At 39.6% G+C, this 14,177-nt stretch overlaps 1 protein-coding gene across 3 annotated transcripts in view; it reads right to left on the bottom strand.

The window, feature by feature from the left end:
* Positions 1 to 14,177, bottom strand: part of DIP2C (disco interacting protein 2 homolog C) — a 310,433-nt gene that overhangs the window by 43,822 nt on the left and 252,434 nt on the right. For all 3 annotated transcript variants that reach the window (XM_054273407.1, XM_054273406.1, XM_054273408.1), the window contains 5 exons: positions 12,448 to 12,571; positions 10,760 to 10,881; positions 7,588 to 7,699; positions 7,391 to 7,500; positions 4,500 to 4,630 (listed from right to left, as the gene is read on the bottom strand). In XM_054273407.1, coding sequence (XP_054129382.1) covers positions 4,500 to 4,630; positions 7,391 to 7,500; positions 7,588 to 7,699; positions 10,760 to 10,881; positions 12,448 to 12,571 — 599 coding nt within the window. The remainder of the gene's footprint in view (positions 1 to 4,499; positions 4,631 to 7,390; positions 7,501 to 7,587; positions 7,700 to 10,759; positions 10,882 to 12,447; positions 12,572 to 14,177) is intronic.

The following is a 14,177-nucleotide window of genomic DNA, read 5'->3' on the forward strand; positions in this document are numbered from 1 at the left end:
CCCCTTCAGGGGAGGAGGCAGCTGGGTGCTGCTGAACCCTCTAAGTGTTTACATCTGGTTTCTGCATTTCTACAGCTGACATTTGGCACTTGGTGATGAGGGACAGGTATGGAACTGGGTGTTCCCATACCTGTCTTGGTAGAAGAGTCTTGGTAGACTTAGTAGAAGAGTCTTCACAATCACCTGGACTGAGCTTGTAGGAAGCACAGTACAGGCTATAGAGGACAGTGTTTGGAATATATCTCTCTCAGGCTTCAAAGAACATGGGCCAAAATTAAGTCTTCAGTTCTGGAGATCCAACATATACAAAAAAGAGGGACTTTTGGAGAAAAACTAAAGGGCTTCACACCACCTGCAGACTCCAAAGATGACAGCAGGCACACAGTGCTCTAAGATCATGACTGCACATGGTAAGCAGATAATCCATCAGTACCAGGGACAGCAAAAGGCCATTGCTCAGCCTTCAGCATCATTCTGGTTCCTTATCACCATCTCTCCTGCCCCACTCATACCCCATGTAAGGGCATGTATCCAGAGGTGATGGGGTAAATCTGCCAAATCACATCAGAACTCACATATCAAGGTGACTCAGGGCTTTCAGCTGCCCTTGAACTTTCCAGGCTTGAGGCAGGTTTAACAGTACTGATGTCATGTGGAAGGAAAGCAAATTGCCTCTTCCACAAATTGCCACTGGCTACAGACTCTCCAGGAAACCAGCACACAGCAGTGTGTGGGCACACCACACACCTTCACTCCTCCTGTGCCAGCTATGCACTTTGCAGAGTGCATGACAGATGTTTATGTTCATATCCTTCACTTCCCATGTCACAGTTACCCAGTTCTGATGTGGCATTCAGGCTTCTTTATGCAGTCTTGCCTTTAATTTGCTGCATATGAGCTGGAAATTGGGTGAAATGCTCATGCCTGCCAGTTATCTTCAAGTTAGCAAAAAAAACCCTAACAATAATCAGTGATTCCTAACACAATAAACTTCCCTAAAATGCAGTTCTCCTGTCAGTGTTGTTATCCCTTGCTCACTTCTTGCACAGTTCCACCTGTCTGGTTGCTAAGAAACCTTGCAGTCTTTCTGTAGCAGAAGCCACCTGGCAGCACCACTGTGGATTTTGGCTTCATGCCATGGAACAGAGGCAGAGGAGCAGGATGGGAGGAAGTACCTTCCATGGAGAGCCTTCCCTGGACCATTTCCTAGCAGTCTTGTTATTTATTGCATGGCTGCTGTGGACCAGAAAATTCTGTTCCTCTGGTGCAGTCTGAGTCTCACTGACTTACAATTGAAAGGCTCAGCTCCTGAGAATATATATAAAGTTTATTAAAAATTATTAATGTACTTAATTTGAATTTGAGCAAGGACAATTCTGTCTCCCAGCATTAAAAGTAGAACTGCAATTTGAGTTGGCTTAACTGGGCTAAAATAGGGGGAAAATGATTCTACTGCATTATTCAGCAAATTAACTATCAGTTAAGTGAATCTTCACTAATGAACTACAGAATGCTGGATTCTGCCCCACAGTGACAAACATTAAGACAGGGACATCTTAATTTCAGGAAGCATTTCTGAACAACAGGATTTAGAGTTCAATATTTTATATTTGAGGAATTTTTTTTTCCTTTTAAAGAACGTAATACAGTTTAAAATGTAATGCAATGCAAGTCAGAATACTAGGATCACCTTCTCAGAATGGATAAATGAGATTATAAAAGAGAAAAACACAAAGATAATGTATTCTTTTATTGAATCATGAGTAAGAACTCGTTAAAATTAGGAAGTTAGGGGTTTGCAAACTCACATGGGGCTGATGTCTGCTGCCACACCCAGGACTTGCTGTTCAATGACAAAGGTTCCAAGGAAACCCTGCTGGAGCATGCAGCCACTTTAGAGGGAACAGTATTTTTAATGTATTGCTCTGCTTTGCAAGGTTTCTTTTCTTTATTATTTTATAACCTTTAGGCCATAAAATAATAAATTTTTAAAAACTAAAAAACTTTGCAAAACTATGCAATATATTCAAACTTACCAAAGGGCTGGCTCCATGCTCCAGCAGCTTTCCTAAGTAGCTTTGACCTCACAGAATGGGGCATTCTGGGGCACCACAGTGGAGCAGGCCAGCACAACATCTAAGCACCTACAACGGGGATAAAAGGTTAGTTTTTCTTTTAATTTCTTAGCCAATGCCTGCTTTGGTCTAGTTAATAAAGGAATTTAAATGTACTTTTAACTGCACCCAGCACAGGAGGCTGCCCTTGCTTCCTGCTGGGCTCCTAAAACAAAGAGTTCCTATTTAATTCTCAAAAGCCCCAAACTTATAAAAAATTGAAGATCAAACGTCATTTCCATATGCCATTAGAAATATTAATTTAGTAAGTGGAAGTGGTGACAGATAATCATAAGTTTAGAGCAGAAGTTTCTGAGTTAGAAAACTGGGTTGAAATGTTGGGCAGGATCCAGTTCTGCTGAACCTCAAAGAGTAAAAAGGCAAAGCCACAAAATTTTAAATTATGAGGAGTAAGAGCCTTATAAACTCCAGGATGTATTTTTTCCTATCACATTGAATAATACTCATTTCTAAAATAGTAATGAAATGGAAATTAGATTTGTAAGTGGAATTAATTAGGCTGTATCTGATGCCAGCTTTCTCCAAATGACAATCGCAATTCTTGCAGCCTGAAGTTTTTCTGATTTAATAGGAACAGGGGATCAGTGGCAAAGAAGAGATTGATGTGAAGGTTCATAAGACTGGAGTGCTGCTGCCCTGATCTCAGCTCCCTCAAATCCCTTGTCTCTTTTCTCTTCTTTGAAAATGGTATATAAAATTTTCTATTCCTTCTGTAAGCTACAAATGAGCGCGGACTCTGATTGCTTTCTCCCAGAGGCTTGCTGCCTTAATTCACTTGCCAGTCATAAACAACCTCCTCCTTCTGAAAGGCTGAGTGCTATCAGTATTGGGAAGGACCTAAGGACAGCAAATGCTTATTTGTTGGAGAAATGGTTCTGGAAGAAAAAAAAATTTGCATTCAGGAGAGTCTTGGGCACCACAAATTATTTTTGTTTTGGACAGGTCAACATTTATCTGTTTTATGGCTCTACCATGATGTCGCACAGAAGTTATTCCTGGATTCCAGCACTATCTTATACAAGGATACATTCCACAGCTGAACTCTCCTATGGTGCTGCACAGACCTTCCTGTCCTGACACATCAGCACATGCTGGAGCACTCAAGTCTTTAGCAGAAATAGTCAACTGACTTTAAAAAAGCAACATTTAAAAAATTAAAGCAGAATGATTTAATTAAAATCTCAATATTTCTGAAGGGTTTTTTTTGCAGCCTCAATAGCTTTACTTTTATGTTGGGTAAATAAAACACTGAAAACCCAGAAGTTTTTCAAAACAAAGGCAACTCTAATCCCTATGTAAAATCCAAAACAGTATTAGGCAAGTACGGCTTAAATCAAGAAAAACAGATCAAGAATGAATAAGATAATACTGTTAATCTTTAGCCTATTTAATATATAATAACAAATATTTTAAAAGGGCAATAAATGGTGCCAATAGCCTACTTTTAAAAAAGCAATAATTGCTGAAAAGAAATTGTTGCAGTTGTTATCAAATATTATTTCCTTCAGGTATTTAGTAAATTGGTACAAAGTTTATCCAAAGTATTTTTAATGCTGTGGATTATCTTCATTTTAGGTAATAGAAATAGCAGTACTGCTAACACCAAAGAACTTTCTGTGGAGAGAGCAAAGATGTCAGACCACTGTGACTCTGAGATGCCTTCATCAGAATGGGCTCCATTAACACTCCCACAGCTCTTTTCCTTTCCCTATGTATCAACCCAGCTAACTTAAAAAAAAAAATCAACAGACCTGCTTTCAGTGCTGAACTGTAACTTCCCTTGAGTATAGAGATTGACAGAAATGTTATATTTCCAAATTTATTAACCCAAGAAGCTGATTGATATTTCACTAGAAATGTTTTGTTTTCTGTTAACTTCCCTACTGCTATATGAGTACCTGCAAGAAAACACACTTCTGCAAGAAAACACTTCTGTGTCCGCAAAAATCACATCCCTAAAGTCCCACAAATGAGAATCCCCTGATATCTCCTCCTGCTTTCAGATTAGAGAATGAAAAAGAGGACATGAGGAAACCACTTCCTTAAGGTAACATTGGTAAAGCACTAAACTAAATCAGGCCAGGCTCTGCAGGGACAGCAGTAAAGCAGCAGGAGCTCCATGAGCAGCCCTGCTGATGCTCTGATGCATTTCCCAGCCCAAACACCTCCAGCCATGCCCTGCCCAAACAAACCACATCCTCCACACTGCAGCTTCCACACAGCTCCCAGCAATTCCAGCTGCTGTGGCACTCCCACAGGCACTGCCTGCTCCTCCCATCCTCTCATCACTCACATCACCCATTCTGCTGTGCCACAGCACAATGAAAACCTGTTTCAGAAAAGGCTGAGGAGGAGAAGCCTCACCTGCAGAGGCACCAGAGGACAAACCCAAGTCCACAGTAGGGGTCCAAGCAGATGGCCACTTCCCGGGAGGGATAAAGCTCACACTGCAGCTTGATAGAACGACAAAAGGCACTAGTGGCTGCATGAGACATCTGAAACACAACAGCAAAGCAATTAAAATGATCAACTGTGCCATTGGAAGGCTCACTCCCAGACTGCACCAAGTGCTCACATCAATTACAGGATAAAAACACCAAATAAATATTGACTTTATGCTCAATGTAATTGGCTTTATGCACACAGGTAATTTATATCTTAGAAAACATAATTTTCCTTCAAGAGGGCATCCACATAATTGTGAAAGGGGAGAGCAGACAGCATGAATGGTAAGTTTGAAGTGATTTAGGAAGAAAGCTGTGAGCAGTTTAAAGATGTGCTCCAAATTATAAGCAAAGCTAATGATAACATGCTACACTTTCTGGAACAATAAAGGAATGAATGACTGAATGAAACACTTTGTTGATCATCAGTAACATATTTTAAAGTATGTATTTCTTAAAGTAAATGAAAAATGCCAAAGTATTTTTTTAAATTGAAAGGGATTTTGCCAGCAAAGCAGTACTAAGCAGCTAAACATTCAGCAATAAAAATCCCAAACAAACTTAGTAAAGTTTCTGTAAATAAATATCTTTAAAATATCTTCATGTTATCCAGCTCCTGCTTGAGAAACAGGCTCTTAAATTCTTGGTAAGGAGGCTTTCAAAGATAATACAAGCAGAAAGTAGAAATGAAAAACCTGATCCAAAGGAAATGATTCTGATTTTTTCCCTAGTTTTATGATGCTTTCCACACTCACCCATCCTGACTTACAAGTTCTCATGACAGTGGAAACAGGAAAATTGCTTTTAATGTTTGTCTTCTCTATTTGTAACAAGAAAGACACCAGTGTTAGAAATACAGTGTGGATAGGAGTTAACTTACCAAACCTTTGATCTCTGCCACACAGGGAGCTGGTTGCTTTATATAGTTCTCCCTGAGAGTCAATGGAGGAAAACAGGCACTTGAAAGGTAAAATTTATTTGATCTTAAAGTAAACAGGGGAATAAATCTCCAGAAGTGACTTTTTCTCCATTCCAATGACAGCCATAACTGAGGCTGGATGTGGTCCAAGTGATGCAAAAGGACCAGCTCTGAAAGGGTGTTTGTGGGGTGATCATCTGCAGCCTGAAAATTAATTCTACTCCAGCTGAATCAAAACCACTTTTTCACATGGGATTAAACTGAACACAGCTGATACTGAACTGCTGTTCTGTGAATTTTTACACCATACTGCATGTAAGCAATTGAAAATGTTGAGAGTAAATCCAAGAGGAATCTACTACTTTCAAAGTGATTACAAAACATTTATCAACTTTTGAGGAGCCACAGGAGTTATTAAGCCATTTCTTTTAATTTAGTACCACTGCATTATGAATATAAGCCTTGTGGCCTCTTTTGATCATTTTATAATTAATTAATCACTAGTGATGATGTAGTAGATGGTAACTGTTTACATAAACCTGCTGAATCAGTGACCTGCAGGCTCTGTGACCCAGATATTAGAAGCTAATCAAGAATTCCTTGATAGATTTATCTGTATTTCCCTCTAGCCACACTAAGAAAGGCTCATTGACTAGTCCTGCCTTTGACTATCTTTGAAGTTTCCCAAATACTCACTTTGCATAGTTAGTAGCCATTTCTGCAAGTCTGATGAAGTGTAATTCAGACCTGATTTAATACAGATGACTGCATCTGAAACAATCATTTGAGGCTTTCTCTAGAGGAAATGAAGACTTATGTGACATTCACACCTTTAAAAAAATAGATGGTTTAGATAAGTCAGATAAATTACACCCTAAAAGTCCTTGCCTCTCTCTGTTGGCTACTGAGGAGCCCAATGACTACTCCACATCTGTAGGCATTGTAGCTATTCAAAGTTACATGGAATAAATGCTGCAGGAGTGTCCAATATGTGACCATCAGTCAGGTCAACAATTTAACATCAGTCAGCCTCAGGCTGGTCACTTCAACAGCTCTCTGCTTCCATCCCTTCATCCAAAAACTGGGAAAATTATGTTTTCTTTGTTTATAAATTATGCTGACAGTTTCTGCAAATAGATGGATGGTACTAAGGAGTGTGAGGAATTCAGCACAGGCTCCAAGTGTGATACATCAGCAGAGATTGCTAAAGTAATCATAGCCCTTGGATATGCAACAAATAGGAGTAAGGAAGAAACAGGTAAGAATAACAGAGTGATTTTAGTGTGTCTTGGTGAAACCAGTAGTGGGATACATAAGTTAGGTAAAACAGATTTGATGAATTGTGGCTAGAGGGTTGGAGAAAATGGCAGAAATAGGCAAGAGCTCAAAATGGCTCATCTTAGCAAACAAATCTATCAATGAATTTTTGCAGCTTACTGTAGTACTACACTGGGTGAATATATCAAAGAAATCATTAGGTCCCTTAATTGCAAGAAGAAGAGAACATTGAAAACCAATGGCCAGTAGCTGAGTTGCAGTAAGAAGGGAGCAATGAATGGGCACTGGAACAAGCAGGAAAAGGATGACAGTCTCATTTCCCTCATAAAATGAAAATAACACATGCCTAAGCTGGAAAATGCTTCAGGCAGACAAACTAGTGGTCTATGCACAGGAGTACTGGAATGAAAGTTTTAGTCTGAGGAAGAGGAGAGGGGCTAAACCCACCACACACAGTCCTGTATCAAGTAGAGAAGAACTAATTTAATGTCGATGGATTCAAACAATGTCTGCATGGGAGGAAGTACTTCAATTCCTGCTTCCAAAAATCACAAGGAATCACCTGCAAGCCAGGCAGAATGGCAAACAGGGCAGCTTTGAGCAGAAGTCCCTACCTTTACCCCTGCCAGCATGCCAGTGGTGGAGACACTGAAGTCAAGGTAAGCAAGTGTTTCAGGGTTAGAAGGTTTGTAAATCTGCGCAGGCCGCTTCTTTGGCAAATCATCTGGTGGAGACAGAGACAGAAAATGTGTGAGTGTCACTGCCCAGCCCAGGGACACAAGGGACAGAGCTCCCCTGGCCCAGCACTCACCTGTGTCCAGCACTGGAGGCCATGTCCTGATGTCCACGGCTGCCGCCGCCTCCCGCGACCGTAACAATTTACAGATTAATTGCGTGGTCATTAAGCAGGCAGAGCGGCTCACCTGGAAATTCAAGAAATAAATAAAACCACAATGGGATACCAATTAACACCCCCATGAAAATGGGCAAGACTGTGACTTATTTTCTGCCAGAATAGGACACAGGTATATCAACTTTATGTTTTCTGACTGGCAGGTGAGAAGATGCTCAAAAATGCAGCTCACAAAGAAGACAAAGTCATGTGAGTTTTACAACTTACATGAAAACTGCACTTTGAGAAGAGCATTGTAATGAAATTAAAGTCACCTTAACAGTGAGAATGTGACCTTTTCAACACATCGTATCAGCTCTCACCCCAAAGTGCTAGCAAAGACTGACAATAATGTATCTTGGTTCATAAACAATATTTTCAGATAAACCAAACCCTAGTCTGACATTTTATATAAATACTTTTACTATCTTAAGTCAATTTTATGTTAGCCATTTATTTCCAATTCCTGTGCCAGTGATAAGCCACTGGGAGCTCTCCTGATATGGGCAAAAGTAGCTCTAGAACAGAAATTGTGGAAGGGGCACTAAGAAAGGGAATTACAGCAAATTCCATCTGCACTGAAATTTAAATGATAGATTTTGAAATCTCCTTTTAGATTTGCTGTTCATAAAAGTTCACAGGTATCAACTACAAGAATATTTCTTTCCTAAAAAGAATACTTCTTATTCTTATTAATAAAACTTCATATGCTTAAGGAATTCAGACAAACATGCATAAGAGCACTGAAATCACTGAAGATAAAACACAGGAAAAACTGGAAAGGCAACATTATTTTTCTTTTCTCCAAACTTTGAAAACCTGTGCAAATGCTGCTGTGTGTATTTTTTTCTTTAAGGAAAATGAAACATTTCATGGCACACCAAATTCCCTGTGTTTAAACTAATAAAATCAGTAATCATATGTACATTAATTTTACCACTGAGTAGAAGAGAACATCTTCTATTGACAGTGATCTCATGGAAGTAAATTTTTAGAACACCTGCAATCTGGACATTTTGAAATTTGGAGCAAACATCACTGAATCAAACTCTAATCTCTTGACACTCTAATCTCATGACTGCCCTGCATAGGCTGTTTAAATACTTCAAGCTAAAAGTGAATACAAACAAAGCCACTGCAGCACCCTTTAATCCATTTTCATTGTCATGGCAAGGCAAATTAATTCTTACATCACTAATCTTAATCCATGAAAATCTTGATTTGAGACACTAAAATATAAACAAAAGGAATTTCAAGAGCTGGTGGTTCCCAGCCCCCTCAGGAATTACATAATTGGGATGATCAGAAGGTTCATTAAAATGCAGAATATCCATGCCTGGAGAATTCCACATCAGTGGTAAACACATAGGGATAGTGGGAAGGAGGAAGAACACAGCTTACCTACAGGTTAGGAACTGCTCAAGATGGGGCTCAATTCAGTTATATTTTACAACTACCAGCTCATCACAAAACACAATTATGCAGGCCAAATTTTACTCAGAAGTCATTCTGACTGACTTCAAAAGGTGCTGTGCAGACATACAACATGTTAGAGCAGGCATTGACCCCATCACATCAGGGAATTTGTGTGACTGCATTGGCAATGAAAAGACAGCTGCAATATTTTAATTTCTACAAAACCATTAATCTCAAAATTGGGAGAAATTCTTGTGTAAAACAAAGCTGAGAGGTTTATAAGTCAGACTGGCATTAATATGGCCAATAAATGTCAACATTTTATCTAAAGTTAGTCAATCAAAGGGACAATGAATACAAGTAAGCTTAGATCTGTCAGCTTTTTATCACGAAATCAAACATCTAGTTTAGCTATTAAACATCAAAAGAAAAAAAAACATTTTACATCACATCTGTGCGCTAACAATTTATGTTTAAAAACACTGAGTGCCAAAATATTCAATAACAAGAATCCTGAAAATAATAGAATAATTTTTCATACCTCTTCTGATACTCTGTGGCATCTGATGCCATAAGGAAAGCCAAAAATTACAACTATCTGTACTACTTGTTAATTGAAAATATCAAAATTAATTATCAATGGTAAAAACACATTTGTTTAAAACGGTTTCTTCAGATTTTCAATCAGTAAATTAGAAACTGCCCAATGTAAAGGGCTATCTAATTTCAAATATTTCTACTTCCCTCAGTAGGAAGTACATTGTAGTTATTTATGTGCAACAAAGGTTAAAACATTGTTAGATAAAGCCAAAACAGCAAAAGAAAGCATTGAATGAAAAAGTCTGAGCAACACTTTCCTGGATGAAACAAAAGACTGACCAACATCTTTAAAACAAAACTTTGAAATTGCTTTAAAAGGAGAACACTTGGATATTCAGAGGTGAGCATGCCATTGGTGACATTATCTTCCTAAATGTACATTTATAGAGTGTACTTCCCACTTAGGTTTTTCTCAAGAGTCTGTGCGGCTCTGCAGGTGAGGAATCCTACCACAGTTATATATATTCATAGCTATATAAATAGTTATATATTTATATAAAATATAAATATAAAGAAGCATTTAAAATATATTTATTGAAAGGAGTCACGCAACTGGGGCAAAATGTGACAGCTCAGGTGAGCAGGTTGTGTATTGCCAAGCAGTGTTGATTTTGCAGCACACTGAAGACCTGGAAGGAACACAACTCTTCAACCCAGCCACCCCTCACTCAGACACAAATCCTAAAGACACAAATCTTTCACCAGACACACCCATTTCACCTCCTCATGCACTCTGGGGTGTGTGCTCACCTCCACGATCATCTTGATGGTGAAGTTATATATATTCATAGCTATATAAATATTTATATATTAATATAAAAATATAAATATAAAGAAGCATTTAAAATACAGTTATTGAAAGGAGTCACACAACTGGGGCAAAATGTGGCAGCTCAGGTGAGCAGGTTGTGTATTGCAGCAGCGATTCTGCAGCACACTGAAGTCCGGAGTCCTGGGAAGGAACACAACTCTTCAACCCAGCCACCCCTCACTCAGGTTACTGCTCCTAAAGACACAAATCTTTCACCAGACACACCCATTTCACGTCCTCGTGCACTCTGGGGTGTGTGCTCACCTCCACGATCATCTTGACGGTGGGCAGGGTGGTGGCGATGTTCTGGGGGTGCGGCGGCCGCACCGTGATGGGCACGCAGCCCGCGTACAGGCACCCGTAAAACGCCGCGATCAGGTCGATCCCTGCACGGGAACAAAAAATCAAACAGCTTCATCACACACTCCTGTGTCAGCATAAATAATACTTGGAACTGCACCCAGAAGGTTAAATGAGTGACTAAGCCCTTTAATGGATTTCTTTTTCAGCCCCTTGTCAGTGTTTGCTCAGCTTCAGTGGTTGCTCTCAACTGCACCGTTCTGAGCGTGAAAAACCACAGGTGACACACAAAACTGCGGCCAGATAGCTGATTTAGGAGAACTCCAGTTTGTTGTTCAGGAAGTAACCTGTTAAAAGTGTGATTTCTACAGATTAATTATCTTCCTAAATGTACATTTATAGAGTGTACAAGAAGAGGGATGCCCCAGCAAAAGGAATAGGCAGGATGATGCTTGGTCCTATCAGCTGCAGCAAGAACATCTGGAGGTCCCATAAAAAACTGTCTCTTGCCATTTTTAACCTCACATACTAAACTACCTGAAATTTTAGAGTAAAAAAAGGAAGTAATGATTTTGAAATCCTGCTTCTAACATAAAATTTAGTGCTATGCCACATAAATATTGAGAGCAGGAGGTGGACAATGGGCAGCACCCTCCAGGCTACCTAAGGAGGCTGAACAGTTCAAAGATCCCTTGAACACTGCTGTCTGTCGCCTCCCTGGTCCTGTACACAGGCTGTGATAAGATTACAACGGGGGCTGGTTTATTCTTTCAGTGGAGAAGAATCTGCAGTACTGGTAGGTTATTTTTCCTTCAATAAAATGCTTCATTCATGGGAAGTGAAATACAGAAAACAAACATTTAAGTTTGAAGTCTTCTTTTGTGGAAAAGGTTTTCCCATATTAACCATTGCAAAACTGCTCCTATAACTACAAAGATATAACCAGTGTCTTGCAGTCCTTACAAACGAAATATCACATTACAGACCTTAAATCAGACTGTTTATTTTGCTAACACACAAGAAATGTTAAAGATAAAAGAGAAGCACTAGATCAGAAATAATTTCAAGCAAATGTCAAACGTGTTACCAGTTAAAAAAAAACTTAAAAGCCTTTATGCCAAAGGATGAAAATCAAAACCAAGAGAGCTATCTAGATTAAGAGTATATATAGAAAATTGTAATGACAATTTTCTATTTCTTGATCATTTGCTACTTATCAATTTCTACTCTAAAAAAACCCCATGTATTACTTCCTGGTTGTTGTTGCTTCACCCTCATGAAATGCAGCACTTCCAAGAGGGAACTGAACAGGTGAACCTAAGAACACTTAGCAGGTGGAACTGCATGCTCACAAAATAGTCTGTATCCAGCAAATTTAAAAAAAAAAAAAAAAAAAACAGTAATTAAATTTGACTGCTTGCAAGAGACAGGTTTTAAAAACACAGGTTAGTCTTAATCTGAACCCAAAGAAATAAAATCTGTGTGTATGGATAAAGAGAGATTCTTTTAAATACATTTGACAAAATTCAGAGGAATGTGCACAAGGCAAACATCTTGTGTTTGACAGTTCACATGGTGCACACAGTAACACCCTGCTGCAGCAGCTGATGAACTTGCAGGGGTCCCAAGGTGCTGCCACAGCAATTCTTTACCTGGTGGGTAAACCAAAGCCACGTGGTCTCCATCCTGTAAATGTCCCCTCTCCATCAGCATGACAGCTATCTTCTCAGCTCGTTTATGCAGCTGGACACATGTCAGTGAGTTGGCTATTGTTCCCTGCATGGGAAGAAAGATAAATGTCACAGGAGATAACATGATCTGCTGAAACTCGATTTTCCTCTTCACCTTAGAAGTTGTGGGATGAGGGGCAGCCACAATATGCCATGCAATTGAACTTAAAATATGAAACATTCAGCCTTAGGCCAAACTGTAGTTGGAAGGAGAAAATGTTTCTGAAGTATAGGAATGTTCTCTGTTCCTCTCTCTGTGCCTTCTGCCCCCACCAAGGCAGTACAGCAGTGTGCTGATATCCTGTACTTCCCCTGCTGCACAGGCAGCATTCCTGCTGCAGCCAGGCAAGTGCCTTCATGCTCTCTGCAGCAAACTGGAGCATCTGTGCAGAGCAATTCTGAAAACTGCATTTTGTTGTCTGCACGCTGGAGTGGAGCCAAATGGCCCAGCAGAAATACTTTAAAGACAAAAGACACAGGACAAAACAATACTTTGTGATGGGAAAAAAAATTAGTCTGGAACAAAAGATAAGCACTTATATTGCATATAAATGAAAGAGAGAAGAAAGGCCATTTGTTAAATTTGAATAACTCTGGTCAGCATGAGCTTGGCATTTTTGAAGCATTTTAAATATTGCAAACCCAAAATCATCCAACAGTCACAGTGTTAGTGTTTTAAATTGAATGAGTGCTACAGTTCTTGCACTTCCTAAATATACATATATGTGTGCATACATGCACACACACAAGTACACATTTAGGAAAATATATACATCTGTATATCACAAAATTCACTACCACTGCAGGCAGACACCTCAGAAGACTAAAAACAAGTGTACAGGACAGACTGGCTGCACCCAGAGCTGGTCAGGCCAGGTCTGAGCTGGGAGAAAGGGACAGGGCAGTATGGGAAGGGCTGCATCTTGGCTTGTGTTCTTGTTCTGTGGAAAAAGAGTTCAGTCTCCAGCACAGCTGTGACACACCTGGCACCTATCTCAAGCACTAAGTTCACACACACACACACACACACACACACACATATATATATATATATATGAAAGTTCATATATACTAGTTCATATATACTAAAGAAGAACACATAAACACACACTAAAGTAGAAAAGTGCATCAAAAATGCAATGTAATACAAAAAAAAAATATTGCATCACTATCCTCCTTAAGAGAGAAAGCAAGGTCTACTGTTAGAAGGAAATGTTCTTTGCACTCTATTTGAACAAGGCAAGGAATATTAATTATTTGTTCTGGGGTGGTTTCCATCCACCACCACCCCACACCACTGCAGTGTTTGCTCCCCAGGCCTCAGAGAGAAGGGAGCATTTGCCAAAGGACAACCCTGCAAGCAGTGCCACGTTACCAGCATCACCTGGCATTCACAGACTTCATCACAAACTGCCAGCAAAGAGCACAGCCCAGCTGGAAATAAAATGGACAAAGGGCTCCGTATTCCCCTCTTCATCATCCTCAGCAACCACATTTACTGAACTGCAGTTCAGACAGCTCTAATCAGTCTTCTGATCAATGTGGAGATCATTTCACTAGGAAGGCTTCCTCTAAAGGCACATGCAACTCTGTGGATGCTGGACCAGAGATGATTTGCATCTATCCAGCCCTGAGAGTGCCAAAGCAACGTG

The sequence above is a fragment of the Melozone crissalis genome, unplaced genomic scaffold (assembly GCF_028551555.1).
Source record: "Melozone crissalis strain CALT ecotype California unplaced genomic scaffold, PUWL_Pcris_2 ptg000016l_1, whole genome shotgun sequence".
Classification (NCBI taxonomy): Eukaryota; Metazoa; Chordata; class Aves; order Passeriformes; family Passerellidae; genus Melozone; species Melozone crissalis.